The sequence below is a fragment of the Danio rerio genome, chromosome 12, assembly GCF_052040795.2.
Source record: "Danio rerio strain M-AB ecotype USA chromosome 12, GRCz13ab, whole genome shotgun sequence".
NCBI lineage: Eukaryota > Metazoa > Chordata > Actinopteri > Cypriniformes > Danionidae > Danio > Danio rerio.
The window spans coordinates 29022103-29036770 of NC_141032.1; the positions used below are offsets into that span (position 1 = coordinate 29022103).

Here is a 14668-nt window from a genome sequence, read left to right on the forward strand (position 1 = left end):
ATGTGGCGAGTGCTTTATTTTGACACGAGAGCGCATTCATGTACGCAAATCGCTAAAACAGATATGTGAGCTCTTAAATAGGCTTTTTTTTTTCAAATGAACTGCAGTCCTCTCAGGATCGCCTGTGTGCTCAGATTGAATACAATCGCGATCTTTCCACTATTAAAGTAGACATTATTTATCTTTGTTCCTTGACTAAATTTAGTCAAAAGTATTCAAAATAATCAAGTATTAAGAAATAGATTGATACATGATCGATGACAATGCTAATGGTCTTCTTATTTGGCTGTGTTGTGAAGTGAAACTTACTTTTAGCAAAGGTGTATTTTTATATATTTTTTTCTTTACGACAAAATAATTATGCTGGAAATGTTTCTGGATGAGGTATTTGTGTGATTTACACATTTAGCTGTATTCTGATCTGTCTTAAAGCATTACAGCTCAAAGCAATCCGTTGTTACTTATTGTTTAGTTATCAAAATTAACAATAAGGCTCTTAAAGCACTGCTTTGATAAATGTTGTCATATTTTAAATACCTCAAGTAAAATGAAGTCATTTGTTTTATTTTTTTTTTACTGACAGTGTACTTGTATTTTTTTTAAAGTTTCTATTTTAGATTAGGTTAAATGTAAAATAAAATCTACATGTGATGTACAGCTTTTTAAGAAGCAAATTTGCCATATTGTAAAGAAAAATAGTGTAAAATATGTAAATAAAAGGCTACATTTAAATATTTTTACCATATACTTTAATTAAACCTTTCAAAGCTTGTAAATATCGTTTAAAAAAATTGGCAAAAAGTGTCTCTATGGCCTTAAAGATTATTTGGTAGTTTTACCAGTGCTATTTAAAAAGATTAATTGTCATGAAAGGAAAAATCGACCATACTTTCTTTGTTAGTGCAATTTCCTATACATGTAGCTTTGGGATTTAAGCAATTAAACCATTCAATCAGGTTTCCACGTAAAAAAGTGATTTCATAATGGAAATCAGATTTTTTTTTTCAAAAGTAACCAACTAGTACTTTTTAAAAGAGTACTTTGTACTTTTACCTAATATTAATATTATTTACTAAAATTTGTGTTATTTTAGCTGTGTAATAGTATTTTTACTTGAGTACAAAAAAGATTTCTCAAGCATTTAGTGCAGGTTTATTATATTATTAATAATATGATCAATAAATATAATTTTTTAATGTTTTTTATTTGTATCTATTCCTATGCAATGTTTTATGGGTTGCTGAGAATACTTTTCAGGTCTTCAATACATAGCATGTCAGTCTTGAAAAAAAAAATAGGTGCTGTAATTGATTTTTCATTAGGCTGTGCCTGTATGAACCCTGTCATATGTACATTTAACATATTTCAAGATTTGTCTGAAAGTGTAGGAATGTGACATATAGCCTATATTTATAAGGTCCGAGCAACATCTCCAGCTTTTGATGAATAGGCTACAATGAATACTTTAGATTTAAGTACAGCAGTTTTCTTTTTACTTTTTAAGAACAGCGCCATTTTTTAATGAACTTTTAAAAGTACATTTTAACAAAAACTTTTTTTTTTATCTGCAAGCACAGTTAATGTTCAGACTATTTCAAATGTTTAAAATGAATGATAATAATACATATTCTTAATAATAGGAATTAATCTGTATCGTTTTTAAACTGTGCACACCTGTAGCTGCTTAATTTGGCCTACGACGCTATTTTTTAATACTGGTTTAAAAATAGCGTCGTAAGGTGGTACTTGGAGAGACTATTTTTTTCTAAGGTGGTACTTGGTGAAAAAAGTTTGAGAACCACTGCACTATGGGATTTGGTGATCACTTGATGCAGAAGAATAAATCAGGCTTTACAATGTCATTATAACGATGTAAAAAAGCATTATTTCTGAAATTAAGTCTTCATGAATTGTTTTCTAATTTTGATCTGCACTTTATATAAAAAGATTGTTTGTAGTCACTCTAGTGGTCCTCCTGTCTGTTCTCAGATCAGGTGTTTGGCTGCAGCTTGACTGCTCTGTGTCAGAGAGAAGGCACGTCTGTGCCTAATTTTGTGAAGATGTGCATTGAGCATGTGGAGAACACAGGTACTTTTCTGAGTGTTTCATTATTAATCCACTCTTTGATTTGTCATTCTAGAACTACATTCAGTTCTCTTCTCATTTCTCTCGCATCTCTTTCTCAGGCTTGAACGTTGATGGCTTATACAGAGTCAGTGGAAACCTGGCTGTCATACAGAAACTGCGCTTTGCAGTCAATCACGGTAAGGAAGGTTTGTTTATGGTTTTGTTCATGCAGTTTTATATAATAGGACAGTCTCGCAAACTGCTCTCACACACCAGTGTTGTTCACTGTCAGTATAATTAAATATCTACAATAAAATAAAAGAGAATATAAATGCAAGATGAAAAATGTAAGCCTTAAAGGGATAGTTCACCACAAAATGTACTTACTATTTACTCCTATAGTGTTTCCTATATGAGTAAATTTTATTATGTTGAATACAAAACAAGATCTTTTAAAGAAAGTTGAAAACATGTAACCATTCACTTCTATAGTAGGAAAAACAAATCTTATAAAAAACAATGGTTACAATTTTCCAACGTTTTTTAAAATATCTCCTTTTGTGTTTAACAGAAAAAAGAATCACATACAGGATCGAAACAAGTAAAGGATGAGTAACTGATGACAGAATTTTTATTTTTGGGTGAGTTAAATAGTAAAAATGAATACTTATAGCTTTACTCAAATAGTGACTTGGATAGTTCACCCAAAAATGAACATTTACAGTTAATTTACAAGGACATTGAAAATGTTGGTGATTTTTTGTTCTCTTCTTCTTCAGTAGAACATTAAAGGAGATTTTTAGCTGAATCTGTGGTCCTTGGTGATTTGTATAATGCAAGGCAATGGTCACAGGACTTTGAGATTAAAAATAAACGCATACAAACAAGTCTGAATCGATCTCCATGGCTCCTGATGATGCACAGAAGTCTTATGAAGCAAATTGGTCTATGCTGTTTGGCGGTAGATTAAAGCTAAAAATTCTTTGATGTTCTACTGACAAAGAAAAAAAATATACCTTATAAAGAATAAGGTACATTACAAAATGGCTAAAGTTCATTCATTTTCTTGTCGGCTTAGTCCCTTTTTTACTTTGTGGTCGCCACAGCGGAATGAACCGCCAACTTATCCAGCAAGTTTTTACGCAGCGGATGCCCTTCCAGCCGCAACCCATTTCTGGGAAAATGGCTAAAGTTAAAACTAAAATTAAATAAACTCAAAATATTATTACATAGTGTGAAATTAAACAAATAATATCAAAAGCATCAACTCACATCATCAACCCTGAAGGGTAAAAAGTTCTGTCAAATTGGTTATTAAAAAAACGTATTCTTTATCTAGTGGTATATCATATAAGTTTCCTTTGTCTGTTGTGCTCTGTCTTTTTAAAAATGTACTGTATGTATTATTAGTATTATTATTGTGCAAAAAGGTACACAAATGACATGAAATTAAACAAATGGAAAATAGAGAAAAACTAATAACAGAAAAAACAGGTACAGGTACAGCTGTGTGTGCTTGTGTGTGTGCCCTAGTGTGTGTGTGTGTGTTTGTGTGTGTGTGTGTGTGTGTGTGTGTGTGTGTGTGTGTGCGTGTGTGTGTGTGTGTGTGCGTGCGTGCGTGCGTGTGTGCGTGCGTGCGTGTGTGCGTGCGTGTGTGTGTGCGCGCGTGTGTGTGTGCGTGCGCGTGTGTGTGCGCGCGTGTGTGTGCGCGCGTGCGTGTGTGTGTGTGTGTGTGTGTGTGTGTCTGTCTGTCTGTCTGTCTGTGTCTGTGTGTGTGTGTCTGTGTCTGTGTGTCTGTGTCTGTGTGTGTGTGTGCGTAGAACTAAAAAAGTAGAACATAAAAAATATACAACATGCATAACAGTAGAAAACATCGTTATAGGTCATAAATAATATATAGAAATGAAGCAAAAATATTAGAAATTGAACATATAGAGAGATGAAAATAATATAACAGAACCAGTGGTGGGGAATGCCAACAATAATAGTAATGATGTGCTCTGTCAACAGCTTTGTTTTCAATTAGTGTAAAGTCTGTGTTTATGCATTGCAGATGAAAAGGTGAATCTGGACGACAGTAAATGGGAGGACATCCACGTCACCACAGGTGCTCTAAAGATGTTATTCCGGGAGCTTCCAGAGCCGTTGTTCACTTACGCATCCTTTAATGACTTTGTTGAAGCCATCAGTAAGTGCTTCCATGTCTATACTTCAGTAAAGATTTTATTTTGAAACATTTTAAAGAGATACACAAAGAGATGTAACATGATTTAAAATGAATTGCAAAATTTGAGCAGCTCTGAGCTGTTATTTTTTTAATCTTGTAATCTTGAATGATTATTTTCCATCAGATAATTCTGATGTTGTTTTGGTGCTCAAGAACAACAATACTTGTTACTGCTGTTATCAGTTATTATTATTTTACTCTGAAACAGTAATATGACAAAATACAGATTGTTTTATCTCTTTTAGTTTTTTTTTACATTTTTATTTCTTTTAATAAAATATCTTTAGTGTACATTGATTTAATCTTCTTACATTTATAACATTAGCAAGCCTTCAACCACAAGAGGGAGCAGTGTGACCTGGGATTAGCTTTTCTTGCAGTTCATCTGCAGCATTTAACAGCATCCTGATCATGCTTTTTCCTCTCTATTTCACTTAAAAACAGAAAACTCAGACTACAAGCAGCGAGTCCAATCCATAAAAGACTTGATCAAACAGTTGCCAAAACCCAATCAGGAAACAATGAAAGTGTTATTCAAGCATCTAAAAAGGTAAGAAACTGCAGCTCCTGTCACTGAACTGCATTATACACCATGCCATTAAATCGATTGTGCTTTAGGGAGGACATTGAAATTAAACAGGTAAAAATATATATATGTTTTTGTTATAAAGATGCAAATGATGCCTTATTAAATTAAATATGTGCTAATTTGCATTCATTTTGCACAAAAATCATTGGATGAAATCAGGTTTAAAAGTCTTTCTTTTCTTTGCATATTATAAGTCAAGTTTGGTTTTGTGAATTTTAATCACTATTAAAAAATGAAATATTACATAATTAAAACAAAGCAAACTGAAAATTGAAGAATAAAATGTTGTATGTTATTAACACAAGCATATCATAAGAAATTATGTATGAAGAAATCTCTTTGTAAAAGATATTGTTAAAAATGTAAATTGTTTTGTATGGAAGTGCAGCTGAAGTGGAGAAATATGTCCCAGGGCAGTATAAAAAAATAATTTGGAGTAAAATTCTTTTAAAATATCCATTACATTGATAAAGTGTGATTGAAGGAACAGTTCATTCCAAAATGTTCATGTTCTCACTATTTACTGTCCCGCAGGTAGTTCTAAACCTTTACGTTTTGTCTTTTGTTGAACACTAAAGAAGATATTTTGAAGAACCTGTAACTATTTACCTCCATACTAGAAAAAATACTATTGAACCAAATCAGTGAATCAAATTATTCAATTAAATGAATTCATTAACACTTATTTCAGTTTTCAGTGTTTTGATGGATATCGAATGTATTCTGACCTACAGTAACCTGATTTAAACAGATGTGTGATTGTCAAAGATGACATATTTATTATTATTATTTTTCAAGATTTATTTTTGACATTTTGCTTTCATTAGGATAGAACATTATAGATGTTGACAGAAAATGAAGAGAAAGAGAGAGAGAAGGGTGTCACACACCGAATGAGCTGCTCAGCGCTGCGACACGGCGCGCACATAACAGGTGAAAGTGTCGCACACCAGATAAGCACATTTGCATGTTATTTAAAATAAAACTATTCAGATGGTGTTCTGTGGTGTGGCAGAAATATGAACAGTGTCCGGATCATGGCTGGGCGCCACGGACAGCCGCCGACTTGCGACGCCGGTGTGTGTACCTTGCTAGAAAACTATGTTTAGAATTCTGAAATACATGGCGCTGCGTGTCGGTACACAGTGTACACCAAGCGGCGCTTCTGGTGTGTGACCCCCTAGAGAGGAGGAAGGAATCAGGAAAGGTCCACGAGTTAGGATTTGAACTCGGGACACCTGTTGCACTTGTCGGTGCACTAACTACAGTGAAATATAAAATATCAAACAAATAAAACATATAAATCCAATGGTGACACATTTGCATTCATGCAACAAATGGATGACCATGAAAGATTGCACTTATTATTTTGCTGTTTATATTCCACGTGTGAGCAGGTGTCTGTTAAAATACAAACTATGCATCAAACTGAATTTTTCTTTTAGGCTGTATGTCGATACACACACCTATTTGACAAGAAAATTGTCTTGTGAACACTTACGGGTTCTATTGGTGCTCTTGCTGGTTTCAGACTGCTGAATGAATATTTTCTCGCATAGACAGCTTGATGCGATTATGTGGTATGTACTGTTATGGGGTGATCAATTGTATATTTATATTATCTACTATTTTAATTATTAATATCATTTAAGATACAGATCAGAGCAAAATATTTCACACTATTTAAATGGGTAAACCCTGCCATACATCTTGTTTTGGTCTCCTTCAGGGGGATCAAACGTTAATTACTTGCAATTCACACCCTGGATATGACTAAACATGATTATAAATAGCCATTTAGTTTTCTCAGATCAAACGAGTAGAGGTTTGAACCCGAAAATTGTGTTCCGTAACAATTTAACATAGGTTAAAGAAAAAAAACAATGAACAATTAAAAAAAAAAAACTTAACTTTGACAGGCGCATGGAAAAGTGTTTTTGCCTGGAGTGTCACTTAAATAAACCCACGTCCTTCATCCAGGATTAGTTTCATGAAATATCTAAAGGTTTGTTCCAGACATTGAAAGTCAGTAAACTTTTTATATATTTTTTGTCCAAGCTGTGGAATATCAGTTTTTGTTGTTGTTGTTGTTGTTGTTGTTGATGTTGTTGCTTTAAATTTCAGTTTCCGTTTATCAGAATGCAATTTTTATATAACATATTTTTATATCATGCATTTTCACATCTATTGTTATGGTTGGGACCTCTTTTTTTATTTACATTTTAATATACTACACTTAGTACACAAAAATTAATACACAAAAAATTTGCTTTTAAAAATCGCTACTTGAAAGATTTGATGTTGAAAAGACGACAGAAATGCAAAGTTTGTCAAAATACAAGTAATAACAGGGTGTCCGCAAGGTCTTAAAGTATCAAAAATTAAAAATCAATTTAGAGAAATTTAGGCCCTTAAAATAACTTAAATGCTGTTACAAGGTATTATATTTTGCATAGTTTGATCATACACTTTTATAATTATAGTTGAATGCTAAAGTTTGAAAGTTTGGGATGCTGTGTAGTTTATAAAATTGATAAAATTCTGCTATATTTAATGTCACACTGCATTGTTTACTGCAGTAACCGTAGCACCATTATTTCTGCTGTTCTATAAGCAACACCTTCAGGATTAACATGTTTATAAAGTATATGAATAATGTTTTAGTCTAGGATTTGTTTCTTACAATCAGTATTTAGTGATTATATTTAAAAGGTCGCCAATGTTACCGGTTCAGGTATAAAGTGGTCTTAAAATGTATGAAAAGAGTCTTATAAAAGGTATAGAATTTTACTCTCTGATTCCTGTATATAACACTACTATCGAGCAATCAAATATGAGAGAAGGAGCATTTTACAACAACTCAAAATAAATCTGAGGTAAATGATCCATTATTGTTCTCACAGTGGGTATATTAAAGTCATGCAATATTTACATTTTAGGTAACACTTTAGAAAAATGGTCCTTTAGTTAATGTTTGTTAGTATGAATAGTCCTGTAAAGCATTTATTAATCATATTTTACATTAACTGATGCATTATTAAATCCAAAATTGTGCTTGTTAACATTAGTTAATGCACAGTGAGTTGACAAACTAACATTATTTATTAAAAAAGAGTTAAGTAACGTTAACAAATATAAGTCAAAATCATAATAACTGTATTGCTAATAGTTTGTTCATGTTAGTAAATACATAAACTAACATTAACTAATGGATCATTATTTTAAAGTGTTACCAGATTTTGCTATTTTGATATCTTATTATTTTAGCATATTATTGATGTATAAGCACAACGGCAACATGTTATTCCATACTGTGAGGGAAAAGTCAGAGAAATGGATATTAAAGTGGCAACCCTGTGGGCCGCTCTGGTAAATGTGAGTGTTGGAGGTATATATGGAGGGTGTGGCTGCTGCTCTGCACAGCAAGCCTCTATCGAGTTATCTCACTGTATCCATTACTGGGACAGACCTGGAGACTGGCCAACTACATCATTATGAGGGACAGAGAAAGACTGAACACCACATCCTCCTGATGCATCGCCACTGCACACGAGACTGTGACGGAGAGGGAATATGAAGGGCTGTATGGTGGAGAGTGTGAAAGCGTGGTGCTGTTGTTAATCCAGGCGCGGCTGGCTGTGATTGTGATGCAGTGGGAATGTAATTCGATTAGTTAACGGCCTGTGTAAACAGTTCTTGACAGTGACATCAACCTCAGGAGTTTCATAGGAAATGGCAGATGTGGAGAAGCAACTGTTGTGTTGCTGACGCTTCGGGCTCTTGTAGTGTCCCGACTGTCAGCTTGAAATTTGTTCATTGTGGATAAAAAAGGCACAATTAGATTGGAATTGATACAGTCATGTTTAAATCAATATTTAGTTTGTATATTTTTTAAGTCAGATTTATATTAACCCTGCTGAATTATTATTACTTATATATGAATCTAAAATAATAATAAGTTATAATAAATATTATCACTTATTTTTCCCCAATTTCAAACACATTTCTAAACATAATAGTTTTAGTTTTTTTCCAACTGCTAACACACATTTTTAAAGCCGTGTCACCTTTTTTCAAAACTACACACAATTTTCAAAACTGCGCACACGAAATGCAAAATGCCTTACATTTTCATTTTTCAAAATGTAACACTACATTCGAAATTCCATAAACACACATCATATGCCATAAACTGTAGCTTATATCTACAGTTCAATGCAATATTATACAGTGAAAATAATCGGCTGAGGGGGGGAACAGGTACACTGTAAACACCAATCACATGTAGAAACAAAAAATATCTGTTAGGCCAAACATTATTGGTATATACAGTAGCATACAACAAAACCATAAACATAATAAGTACAAATGTAAAAAGCAAACATATGTAAAGCAAAAGTATATTCTCCAGAATACAGTAAAAACACAATTGTCAGTGGAGGGTCTCTGTGGGAGAAGTGTCCATTTCATGGAGAAGATTTACAAACTACATTATACTTGCCAGCATCAGGCTGAGAAGAATTATTCTATTCTTTTCTAAAGGAATTTCTAAACTTCTAACAAAAAGAATGTATTATTTAGAAAAGGTGACTATGCAGTAGGTATAAAACTACAAATTGTGGATTTTTTGTTCCAGAACATCCCAGTGTCCTGTTACTTTTGATCTATTTATAGGTCTGCACTACAATGATTGCTTAGTGATCAGTTAAGAAATTAGTGTTTGCACATTTGAGGAGTGTGTGTGCCATGTCAATAAGTGTAGCATTTTGATTGGTTATGTTTGGAAAAGGAAAGAAAGTGGCTTCCTGTTAGATTTTTGTGTTTTAGGTGGAGAGTTGTGTTTAGTGTTTTGTAAAAAGTGTTTTATGCAGTTTACAACTGAGTATAAGGATGAGAAATAGCTTCTGGTTGTGGAAATTTGCTGTGTCGTTTTTTCCATTTTGAGTGGGATGTTTCAGAAATTGTGTGACAAGATTTTGTGTGTAAGCAGTTGGAAAAAAACTGTAATAACTAATGTCTAATAACTGATTTTCTTGATCTTTGCCATGATGACAGCACATACTATTTTACTAGATATTGTCAGCATTTTAGTATTCAGCTTAAAGTGCAATTTGAAGGCTTAACTAGGTTATTTAGGCTAGTAAGGGTAAATAAGGCAAATCCCTCTAATAATATAATGTATAATGATGGTTTGTTCTGTAGACACTTTAAAAATATATTGCATAAGGTGTCTAATAATATTGACCTAAAAAAACAGCTTTTTTATTAGCCTAAAAATAACAAATAGAACTTTCTAGAAAAAATATTATAGGAAATACTGTGAAAAATTCTTTGCTCTGTTAAACATCATTTGTAAAATAATTGATAAAGAAAAAATATATATATATTATTGTTAGGAGGGCTAATAATTTTGAACTCAACTGTATACTTGTATATATATATTTGTATATATATGAATTTATATGTACATCATTACATTGTATTTCATTCATATGCACAGTGTAAAGGTAGATTATTATTTTGAGACCTGAAATTACATTTGACAGTCGACAATTTGACTTTCTATGAGGTTCAGATGTTGGCAAATATAATCTAAATGTAAAAATAGAGGATATGAGCACACACAATTAAATGTCCAATATTGGATTGTACAGATCCAGTACAAAGACTGTGATTTATATTATTTGATCAAATACACTACCGGTCAAAAGTTTTGGGGTCAGTAGAATTTTTAAATCTTTTAAAATAAGCTTATTCTGATCACCAAGGCTCCATTTATTTAATCAAAAATACAGTAAAAATTGTAAAATTGTAAATTGTTATTGTACTATAAAATAACTGCTCAAAAATAGTTTATCATTTAATCATTTATTCCAGTGAGTTTAAAGATGAATTTTCAGCTTCATTACTCCAGTCTTCAGAGTCATATGATCCTTTCTCACTCCAATATTAATTATTATTATTGCTGTTGTTGTTGTTGTTAATGTAATAGTGATAAAAACAATAATCACTGGATTAATAATTACATTTGAAACTGCATACAATAAGAAAGCATTTATTTAAAATTGTAATAATTTTTTTTACAATTAAACATTTTTTTTTTACATTTATCAAATATCGCCTTGATGAACAGAATAATTTTCTTTAAAAAAAAACTGACCCCAGACTTTTGACCAGTAATGGAATTTAGTATTCAATGTATATATTTCTTCCTGCCATGTAATATAAAAACTCTCACACACAAATTCATTTAAATTGTCTACAGATTAGAATGTATGTAAAAAGAGAGACATGTTTTTTATAAAAAAAAAGAGAAATTATTAATAATAAAACTTTGTTGTTGGTAAAATCTTTTAATATTTTTAAAAAAAGTTTTCTTTTTCTACACTTACCAAATATACATTTATTTAAAAATTATGTTTTTATGTGATTTTATTTGGTTTGGTACTCAAGTAACATTAATTAGGATTAGCAATGATGAGAATAGCCTGTGAATAGGTTTTGAAAAGCATTAATTTGAAACCAAAATGTATAGTTACTTTTTAGCAACTTTCACCATAAAAAAAGCAACTGCAAATAATACAATATTAGCCAAAACATTTAGTGTTATTTTAAAGATTCAAACTGTTAATCCTGTAAAGGCAAAACTAAAAACAAAAAAAGATTTTTCCAGCAATCCAGTTCTTAATCCACTATAATGACTACTCCTTTATCTTTCTTGTAGATTTAGGTCTATGAAGTGACTTTTTATAACCATAAATTGTTAACTCTACCTCTGTTATCACATCCATTCCAAACCCTAAAATAATCATAAGCTATAAAGCCGCTTCCTCAGTGCCAGGTGAGAGTCCCATCAATCTTTAATCACTTCAGGCTTTCTTTAGGGAGTTGTCTTGTTCACTCAAGTGAGGTCTGTTCATGTCTACAGTATTTCACCTTACTTTTGCTTTCAGTTATCAAGAACAGTGTTCAAACTGCCCCTTGCTTTTCCTTTCCTTTAGATATTTCCATAATCATCTTAAAATTGGAAGCAACACCATGTTCAGCCAAATGCGTTTGTCTCCTTTAAAGACAATCTTCAACTCTTTCAGTATACTTACAGCACCTGAGGCTTCTTCAACTTAAAATGAAGCAGGAAATAAACAGCAACAAAACTCCATTTTCACTCGACATATAGAGTGCGTCATTTGTATGAAACTGTGCTAGTCTAAATGTAATTCAAGACCGGTGTTGAGTCTCAATCGTAATTGCGATATCAAACACGCACAATGACATTTGCCTTTACCTCCATTTGCATTTAAATGGCTCTCGGCCCACTGTAACTCAAAATGGAGGACGGCGGCAAAGCGTCCCGGAAAAATTACGGTCTGACATTTCGCTGTTACAAGGGAAAATGCATCTGTTGTGTTTGTGTAATTTAACCACAATACCCAAACATCTCTCCTAATGTAAAGTCGCCGGTGTTGGGAAGATTTGATGCTACCACAAATTCAGCATTTAAGATTTCTTCATGCGACATGGTAACATTTTAATCCAATTTACTTGCTTTTTTTCCAGAGTGATCGATCATGGCGAAGTGAACAGGATGACGACCCAGAGTGTGGCTATAGTGTTCGGCCCTACCCTGCTGCGGCCGGAGATCGAGACTGGAAATATGGCTGTTCATATGGTCTATCAGAACCAAATAGTAGAACTCATCCTACTGGAGTACGAGAACATATTTGGCAGGTAGAAGAACATCTGCTTATGACACAATGCCAGACGTTTAACATCTCATATCCATCGCACAAAAACTGCTGTGGACCAAGAGTGGATTTACTGTGACCTATGACTGGATTTACAGTGAACACAGGAAGGTTCTTTATGCACTTAGCATTTTGAGGATATACATTTATTTCCTTTTTCTGCCATTTGGTTGTCAATTTTTGGCTTAGAATAAGCCGGATGGACTTTTGGACGATTATGGATGATCGTCAGTCTCCATTATGCACTCTTTTTTTGGGAAAATAGGAATATTTTCCTAAGTTGGACACTGAAATGTTTTTTTTTCTTAGCCAGTATTGACGACTCGGATGAAAACTGACTTCAAGAGAGCTTTGCAGTGAAATGTTTCAAAGTAAAACAGATTTTTGGGATTTCATTGATTCACTCGTGTATCTGAGGCTATGACAGACTCAGAGGTTTTGTTTTTCTTCATTTGTTTTTCCTGTGGAATAAGCTAAAAGTGCACTGTATTAGGAAACAGTATTATATGACAATGACTACTGACTTATGGATAATGGGCTCGATTGAAATGAACGATGATTAGTTATCAGTATTAGAGCTGGACTACGGTTTCAAAATCGAAGGATTTTCCCCCCAGTTGTTTCACCCCAGTGTCCACCAATGTTCCAACCCTCGCTAATGTCAACCAGAATGGTTGTGTGTCTCTTGCTTCAGGACTTCACTTTACTGGAAAACTCACATTTTCTTCACACATCGGATCATCCGATAGGAAAACTAACGAAATGAGCCTCCCTTTAATGAAATATCAAGGCTTTCACGTGTTTGAGGTCAAATCTGTGTTGTTTCCTTGAAATAAATGGACTGTGTCGTGCTGAGTTGTGTAACAGTATGCCGAGAATCAGGTTGTTTTGCAGATTTGAACCCGATGTGTTGTGTAGTTTAAAAGCAAGACAAAAAAAACCTGCCAGTTGCTCTTGTATCTCTCCGGGCTTACTGGAAAAAAGAAAGGTGAGATGCTTAGATCGGCATTTAGGCCTACACGGTTTCAGATCAATACAGAATATTCATCTCCTGTTTCCTGCTCCGCCTGTGGAAGGAGAGAAGCTTGATAACAAATTGACAGGATGGTACTGGAAATAGTCCTGCACTTGGTGTTTAACTGAAGATGCCAACGGTGGACGGCAACTTTGTCTCGTTTTTAAGCATATGTACAGATTACTTCAATATGAACTTGAATTCTGTTGTAAAAAAAAGATACCAATAATATTGAAGTGTGATGGCTTGAAGTTGTGTGTCAAAAAAAAGAAGATCTCATTTTGTTGATGTACTGATGAAGGAAATGGAGTATTGGATGGGATGAGGGAGGGGTGATGTCATCACATTGTGAATTCTGCACATTTTGAATGTAATTTTCAGACTAACTGCTGTTTCTGAAATTGATGTCTAATCCTAATTAAAAAGACAAAAGCTCATGGATAATATTAAAGTGATAATGCCTGAGTTATTAGTCTAGTGTTTATATTTTATTGTTCATCTGTCACCATTCATCCTGATAGTGCAGGAACTGATGTTACCAAATGACGCAGGGAACTATCAACCATTTCCTTCCTTTTAATACAATGATCTAAAATAAAAGTATATCCTGGTGATTTGAATACAGCCAAATGTTTAGTGCTTTTCTGTATTTTTAAACCTTTTCTTCAGTAGTTTCAGCAAAAAAATTGAGATGTACTGAAGTATTAGCCAACACAATTTGATGTTAAAAACAGCCATATTCCAATAGTTAAAGATTAACACCATAACAATATTCGCCAACTGAATGTTAAATGGATCCAATGTATGTTCACTCGAAAAGATTTGAAGATGCAGCAATAAACCTTAAACTAGACCCTAAAGTGTTACTTTACCCCCAAAATAAACTTACAGTTGAATTCAGAATTATTAGCCCCCCTGTTTATTTCCTCCCAATTTCTGTTTAACAGATATAAGATTTTTTTTCTTAACACATTTCTAAATACAATAGTGTTGAAAATACATTTCTAATAACTGATTTATTTTAT

General features: G+C 33.1%; 1 protein-coding gene across 48 annotated transcripts in view; it reads left to right on the plus strand.

Moving 5' to 3' along the window:
• The window catches only part of arhgap12b (Rho GTPase activating protein 12b), a 106648-nt gene extending 92540 nt beyond the window's left edge, over window positions 1-14108 (plus strand). For 47 of the 48 annotated variants that reach the window (XM_087274827.1, XM_087274782.1, XM_087274783.1 and 44 more), the window contains 5 exons: window positions 1990-2088; window positions 2187-2264; window positions 4121-4255; window positions 4739-4844; window positions 12441-14108. In XM_087274827.1, the coding sequence (XP_087130953.1) occupies window positions 1990-2088; window positions 2187-2264; window positions 4121-4255; window positions 4739-4844; window positions 12441-12615 (593 nt within the window). In that variant the 3' untranslated portion in view covers window positions 12616-14108. 48 annotated transcript variants of the gene reach the window in all.
• The last annotated feature ends 560 nt before the right edge of the window (window positions 14109-14668 follow it).